The 7539-nt window shown below is 35.9% G+C and overlaps 1 protein-coding gene across 4 annotated transcripts; it reads right to left on the reverse strand.

The window, feature by feature from the left end:
- On the reverse strand, window positions 2126-7539 carry LOC18792663 (autophagy-related protein 18b). 4 transcript variants are annotated; one of them, XM_007225713.2, is made up of 11 exons: window positions 7417-7539; window positions 7260-7333; window positions 6995-7068; window positions 6810-6919; window positions 6135-6226; window positions 5900-6012; window positions 5192-5311; window positions 4788-4933; window positions 4138-4251; window positions 3212-3277; window positions 2126-2644 (listed from the first exon to the last, which is right to left on the reverse strand). In XM_007225713.2, exons 1-11 carry the CDS (start codon window positions 7476-7478, stop codon window positions 2503-2505), a joined length of 1113 nt encoding a protein of 370 aa, XP_007225775.1. In that variant the 5' UTR covers window positions 7479-7539; the 3' UTR covers window positions 2126-2502. The 4 variants fall into 4 exon arrangements, 3 of the variants coding, with proteins under 3 accessions (XP_007225775.1, XP_020410850.1, XP_020410851.1); XM_020555261.1 differs by having other exon boundaries at window positions 4138-4254; XM_020555262.1 differs by having other exon boundaries at window positions 2542-2644; window positions 3178-3277; window positions 4138-4254.

The raw sequence follows: 7539 nt of genomic DNA on the forward strand, positions 1-7539 counted from the left end.
AAGAGAAGGCTAAATTAGCTATTTATATATTTCAGTTTTGACTCCATTAGCTTTGTGTATATATTGTGCATCATATCTGTATAGAATTAGCTTATGCATATATGGGCATCGGATCCTACACTAAGAGAGTTTGAAAGAAAGAGCCTCCTCCCTTGTGCATGGTGGTACGACAGCAAGTTTAATTGTTTAGGTTAGGTGCAGGGCTTTTGATTAATTAGGTTTTTAAATTTTTTTCCTTAAAATAAATTAACTAAATTATAATCCAAGTTGGAAATGATTAGTTAGATATTTATTATGTGACTCGTGCAACGTCATTTAGGACTCAAATTTTTTTTTAGAAGAAGAATTCATTCATAAAACTATAGACGTACAAAGAGCGACATGATACAGTGGTCTAATTAAAACCGTCCAATTCAGGTCACTTTGGACCATTATAATAAAAGAACAAATCAAAAACAAAACCTAACACAAAGACCTCCGACGAGAACCGCAACTAGAGACTAACACAGTAGACCCACATGAGAGAACCGTAGAAACCCCAACTAGTAAACCCACATGAGAGGACCGCAGAATATCCCAATTGTCAAAAGAAGCCTTCTATGAGCAAAATCATATTCCTTTGACACTCATACAAACTGTAAGTCATACTATAGCAGAAACCAGGAAAGAACACGGAGGACAAACATAAAAACAACAATAAAAAGACCCATGAGAAGCACTCCACTTCAACTCAGAACCTGACAAAGAAACCCTCCTATGACCAAGCATAGTTCTTTGGTCGGTGCAGAGTAAAGACGAGCACCACATCCCAACAACTACCATCAGCGTCGCTGCTGCCGCCGCCGTTAAAACAGAGATAAAACATCAGCCACCAGGTATCACAACTCTCCCAAGGAGAGACACAATCCAACGTCACTACTGTCGCCACCGCTGAGACAAAGACAACACTAGCCACCTGAAACACTGCAAAAACAACCAAACAAAACAAACAGACAAACAGACCTAGATCCAAACAGATCTAGATTATCTGGGGAGGGGAATGGGAGAAGAATAGGGGATAAGAGAAAAGGAAAATATGGGAGAACAAGAAGGGGAGATGAGGAGAGGAAGGATAAGATGGGCGTAGGAGAGGAGGGGCAGTGGCCACATCCCCCCATAGCTTCCTCGCGGTTGGTTGTCAGCAAGGAGAAAGGGTGCGTTTGATAAAAAATTATAAAAACCAATGTTAAATTTAACTAAGGCTGCATTTGGTTCATGAGAATTGGTTGTCTGACATATGGAAAAATAGAGGGGAAAATGTAACCCTCTTTCCCCATTGGGTTTTATTTTCCATTTCCATGGAAAAATTTGGGGAAATGAGCCAACATTAAATGCACATTTTCCAGAACCAAATCGGGCCATAAGTCACCACCACACAACATATCGCATAACCATCAAACATTACTATTGTTCTGCAGCTTGCTGAACCACCACGGCCCTCATGGCTGGACCATCTTGGCCTTCCACATTAATTAGAACCCCAAGGCTATGAGAGCAATCTGCAAGAGATATAATCTGAGATGGGTGTATTCAATTAAAATTTTAAAAGAGTTTAAAAGTTTGGGTATATTCAATTCAGATTTTAAAAGAGTTTGTAAAAGTTTGGGTGTATTCAATTCAGATTTCAATTGACATTAAAAATAAAAAGTCAAATAAAATTTAGGTGTATTCAAAAAGTAATTTATTTTGAAGGAATTAGGCTTTAGGCCCAAACCGGCTAAACCAAATCGAACTAAACGTCTTAAATTAGTTTGATTTGGTTCGGTTTCCTTCATGACTTTCATCAAAACCAAACTGATTCAAACCATTATATTGTAATTGGTTTGACCGTGATTTTGAGATGAAACCAATCCAATCCAGACCATACCTACCCCAAATTTTACCTATGGTGTGTGTTAACTTAAGCCCTAAAATGGTTTGAATTAATTTTGAACTTTTAGAAGATTACCCCTCCCACGTTATGAGAGCTTCAATACAAAAACAATTGTGCTGCTGGATGTCATTGCTCTTGATCCGACCGAAACATACACACTAACAATTGTGGGCACTTACAGTTGATGACCATTACATAAACGATACAAAAACATTTATGACCAACCAAATAATTACTTCTTTTATTGAAAAGCTGTACCCGCTCGTTATGATCAATTTAGAGATACATATTTTGGGAAGGGTCAAGGGCTTCAACTATTCACATGTATATATCTAGAAATCTCCACTTTTATGCACACCACAAATTGTTAACTAATCATATGTTATCTGGGACGAGATCCTGACACAAAATATGCCCAATACTAACCTACTGTTACCGTGTCGTGTCAACAATTACCACCCCCAATTTACATGATCCTTCAAGGCTAGTCACTAGACCTCGAAGCATATACTAGCACAATTCTGTCTGCTGGGCTTAAATAATAGCGTGCACTTCCCCTAGTTTCAGAGATGATCCATTCAACACTTTCATCAGGAGCTGATGGCATCGTCTGAGATGACAGTCAGTAGCTTGAATTCACGCTCCAAACTCCATGAGAACTCGTTCTGATTGTTGATGCTTAAATTGTACTCCTGGAAGTACCCATTGTATGTTATAATGGAAATAGTTGCCCTGAAATGAAAGTCCAAATAGGAAGAATTCAAGCCAATAAGAAGGTAGAAATAATCGACAACTGTAATAAATAAAACATAAGCAGACAAACCTCGAAAAGAGAAGATTATTAAGTAGCTTTATTCAAACAGTATTCAAAACCTACACTGCACAAAGGTGCGAGGAATTTGTTGCCTCCACATCTTCCCCAATAGTGCATATTGGTAAATAATGTACTTTTACTTATAACTCAGAGAGATGGCACGTCAAGTTTATGTGGTCATCAATGAAAACCAGTCCATCACGAACCAGAAATTTAAACATGAGAGTTGGTACTTCAAACTAATTTAATCATTCATAGAAATCCAGCAGTAGTTCATGGCAAAATGAGAGCCACTCCTGTTGGGCATGTGAAAAACGTTTTGCATAAAAATGCTTTGTACATTATTTACTGTTGAGAACACTATTCAACTGGCTAATTCAGAACCCTAAGTTGTAGAAAGGGATTGAGAATGGGGAGGGTCAACAAAGGAATACCAAAGAAGAGACTTAACTTTATAAGATTACAGACAACAACCGGTAACAAACCTGCAAGCCACAATTTCTGAAGTTGATGTATCAGCAACCTTGTCAACCTTTCGAATCACGGCATAGCTGTTAGAAATTTAAAAAAAATGAAACACTAAACTTAACTTCAGGAATTAATGGGCTAAAGATAAAACAATAGCAAGAAAGGATAATATATCAGAAGTGAAATCTGAATTGCCAAACGTCGACAACCCAGGTATGGCTTATGACCAAAATCCTAATCCATGGGCCAGTTGAAAGAATAAAGACCCACTCTTATAAACAAACTCCTTTGCTTAACTGGAAAGTTCACAATTCCACAGCAACACAATAATCATAATGTAAAATGGATTCTCATCAATAACTTCTCTTACTTAACTGGAAAGCAGTTCATAATTACATAGCAGTCAAACATATTGTTGCTTCGTAAATCTAGATCTGCAACTCTGGTCTGTATTATATTCCAAAAGTACACGGTGCACATTGTGCATCACACCGCAATGTTTTTGAAATTCACCCTTAAATATACCAAAAAGCCAATAACCAAAAGATTTCATAACAAACTTAATCTTCTATGGAACTTAGAATAAGCAACAAAAGACAAGGCTGGCCAGAAATTAAGGAGTATTCATCCAGACAATTGTTTCCACAAGGTCTGACAGAAGCGCCTATATCATAATTTAATATCAAAGAGATGTTCAGTTACGTAGACAAAGACCGCACTCAGTTTAAAGGAGAATCCATAAAGGCGCAAACTTTTCCCCTAGAAGTAGAAAATAGAGTTTGAAACAACCAGAAGTCAACTGACTTTTTAGAATCTGAGCCAGACTGCCCAGATAAGTCTCATTCCATTCACATGATATGCCATACCTATGGTGCTGTGTTGAAGAAGACCAGTGGAAAAATGTACTAATGCATACAGTATTGTAAGTTATAAACTGGTCCACCTTTTGACTCCTGCTGGTGCAGCATTATGAAGTACATCATGATGGGCTGGATCCAATGCATCCGTAACAGAGCCAGGTATAATTGATCCAAGAAAACTTCCTGATCTTTTGCTTCTGCTAAGAGAGAGAAATAAGAGATTTGAATTTACAAATGAAAATTAGAAGGATGAAAAAATATTCTCTAACATTGGAAAACATAGAGAAGTGTACTGCATGAACATCATGAACACCAAGGATTTGAAAGGATCTGCCTCTTTATCTTCTTTTGTAAATTCACTTTTTTGAACAGACTCTTTTATAAGTTTACTAGACACAAAGATTGAACAGCAAGACTTATGCAACAAATAAAATAAGGATTAATCATTTGTCAGAACATAATTTTATTAATACAGCTTTTCCTTTCTCTTTTAGGGCAACCGCAATTGCAACTAGCTGAAGGAAGATAAATACCAAATAAAAGAATAAGCAAATGCTACTGAAGGCCTAGAGCTTTACTTATCTAAAGACATGAGAAAAGTGCAACAACATTAAGCAAATACGTGAGTCAGTTTCCTTATATATTAAGACTTAATGTGGTACGTGCAACATCAATGTGCTAACTAAAGAATGTTCAGTTGTTATGAAAGGACATGTTCAGTTTTAGTTCTCACCTTTGATAAATAGAGAACCCCAGAGAGAAAGCATGAACAGAACCTGAAGAACTTGTGCCCACAAGAATATCTGGCAGTTGCGTAGATGGCCCAAATGACAAAGAAAATATAGTTGACGGATATGTCCCTCTTCGAAAGCTATAAGACTGCCAAAGAAGGATTAATTAGACCTCCATATTACTTGTAATAAAGTACAGTCAATTAAAAGTACTGCCACTACTTGCTTCAGTGGCTGTAGGTTATAAGTCAGGAAAGGAGATGATGGAACAGTAATTCTTATGCAGTATATAAATATACACATATGTTTGAGATCCAAGGTGCGGGTCAACAAATATTGCTTGGATTTGATAAAAGGAACTGTTTCCCTTCAATTTGATAAAAGAAATTCTTTTGCTATTCTTCACCTTAGTTGCTTCTGAGACTAGATGGACTCTTATAATGGTCCCCTGTTCAGATGCTGTTGCTATGTACGTCCCATTGGAAGAAAGAGCCATTGCAGCAAGTGGGGCTCGATGAGCATCTATCTGTAGTTCAAATTCAAGAAATATAAATATACATAGAATTAGAAGATGGAAAGAGAAGTATCTTTTGCTGCATATCTAATACAACTAAATAAAGACATAAAATTCCATGAAGATTGATCCTTTATTTTTAAAATAAAAAATTCAATTCAGATACTCTTGAAATATGACTACATATTTTCAAATGCAGTTGCAAAGCATCCTGATTCTTGAGGATTTGAAAGCAGGCATCTAAAGAAGCATACTGCAGGATCCACTTTACACCATTTTACTTTAAATGTCTTCCGAAAAATTTATAAAAAAAACATTTATTTTTCTAATTTGTGTGCTTCCTCTACTGCATACTTTTGGCTGTGTAGATGAAACAGAACCACGAAAATTGACCAACAAGATAGAAGAGGAACAAAACCACAAATCTTCCACATTACTGGTAAAAAAGAACACTCAGGCTTATTAAAACAAAAGCTCTGAATTCATGTTGAAAAACATTTTTCAGAAGTATTAATTCATCTAGATAACAAAATGAAGTGACGTCATACATATTTTACCATCTTTCTGTCATGTATGAAAAAGAATATCATATTCCATAACCTCACAATGTAAATGCAGGTCCATGACATTGTACAACAACACAGATCCCTTGGAGATGCTAGCAGGAAGAGCCAAGAAGCACCCTTCCAAACTTGGAGAGAATGCACAAAGCCCTGAGGAGAATGAAAAAAAACGACAAAAGATAATGTTATACGAATAAGTTTTGAGGCAGATTGCTGGTTGAACAGAATGTGAATCCACATACTGGTACAAGAAGAAATGTGACCCAATTCACCTTTAAAATTTGGTATAGTATCAATAGTGTCCAAGATTCCAAGACTATTTATGTCATATACATATGTTTTGTCCTGTAAAATGACAACAAGTCTGCATTTCCCAAAAAAGCATATCAAAATCCTCAACAAGAAAGGAGAAAAAATTGAAGTTCACTTAATAGATTAACAACCATCTCCAATGGGCTGAGTGAGTTCTGCACCACTTAAATGATTTTACAAAAGTATCAAAAAAATAAAGCATTTATAGTTTTTTTATTGGAAAACAATGTATATAGAACATTATATCTATGTACTTCCAAGTATTTGTACATACTTTTGCTGTGCCCATACATACCTATATGATTGCATTGCATAGATGTATGTAGAAGAACCAAAAAGGGTTAAACAAAGTAGAACTTCGAAATAATTCGGTACTTTAAAATGGGGGAGCATTATCACATGATAATTTTGTAAAATCTCACTATATAGTACAGAACCTCGATAACTGTCTTAACAAGTGTCTACAAGTCCCAAATATGCCAATTGTCTTTGCTATCATATCTAGGCTCGAAAATTTTGTTAACAAATTAAATGATGTATCATATATCAGCTCGAAACATCGAATTAAAGATTATTATGATAATTAACCAAGACAAATTCGTAGCACAAGCTCATGATGACTAATTTCGTGTTACCTTTTCTTATTCATGCGAACAGCAAGTATTGAAGTCAAAAAATTTAATTCTCGAAGAGCAGTTCCAGTTGTGGTGTTGAACAAACAGAGACGCCGTGGCGATAAAGATGGCTGTAGCAGTCAGAATGTCAGTAAATTTATCATGATAGAATCCAATACTAACAACTAACTGATTACATTACATACCTCCTCACCAGCTCCAACAATGGCAAGAAGACTGGAGCTAAATAGCATTTCAACAATAACGAAAGCTCCAATAGCTAACCAAATCAAAATAAAATAAGTAAATATTAAAAGAAATGGAAACAGCCCACTACAAAAATCATTTCAAAAAAAAAAAAAAAAAACCTGCAGCATAATTTTCCATATAAACAAAAATTGAAAAATCAAGTCTAGTGCTTTTTTTTCTTAGTTCGATTCTGGGAAGCAATAAATGAATTCGATAACTTGCCTCGTTCGTAACAGAGCCTCCCTGTATTGGAATCGAATATTTTGAAGCCATCCTTTGTCCCAATTGCAAAGCAACTGACAAATTCGAAAGAATTACAAATTTCCACCAGAAAAATAAATAAATTGGAAAGAAAAAAAAATGTGAACTTTGAGTTTACCTGGTGTCTTGATTGAAGGAAGCGCAAAGGATTGGGTAAGAAGAGGAGGACTGATTGGCCATTAGAGGAATTCTTGGGTTCTGAAGCTTCCAAGTTGAAAGCTTCAGTCCAATTTGTATAGGC

The sequence above is a fragment of the Prunus persica genome, chromosome G1 (assembly GCF_000346465.2).
Source record: "Prunus persica cultivar Lovell chromosome G1, Prunus_persica_NCBIv2, whole genome shotgun sequence".
NCBI classification, from domain to species: domain Eukaryota; kingdom Viridiplantae; phylum Streptophyta; class Magnoliopsida; order Rosales; family Rosaceae; genus Prunus; species Prunus persica.

Excerpts from the sequence above, each read along its gene's own strand:
- LOC18792663 (XM_020555261.1), bottom strand. The coding sequence starts at position 7,478 with ATGGCCAATCAGTCCTCCTCTTCTTACCCAATCCTTTGCGCTTCCTTC. Across the intron at positions 6,920-6,994 it reads TTGTTGGAGCTGGTGAGGAG|CCATCTTTATCGCCACGGCG; the intron begins GTATGTAATGTA and ends TGACTGCTACAG. Across the intron at positions 6,227-6,809 it reads GTTCGCATGAATAAGAAAAG|ACTTGTTGTCATTTTACAGG; the intron begins GTAACACGAAAT and ends TGGGAAATGCAG.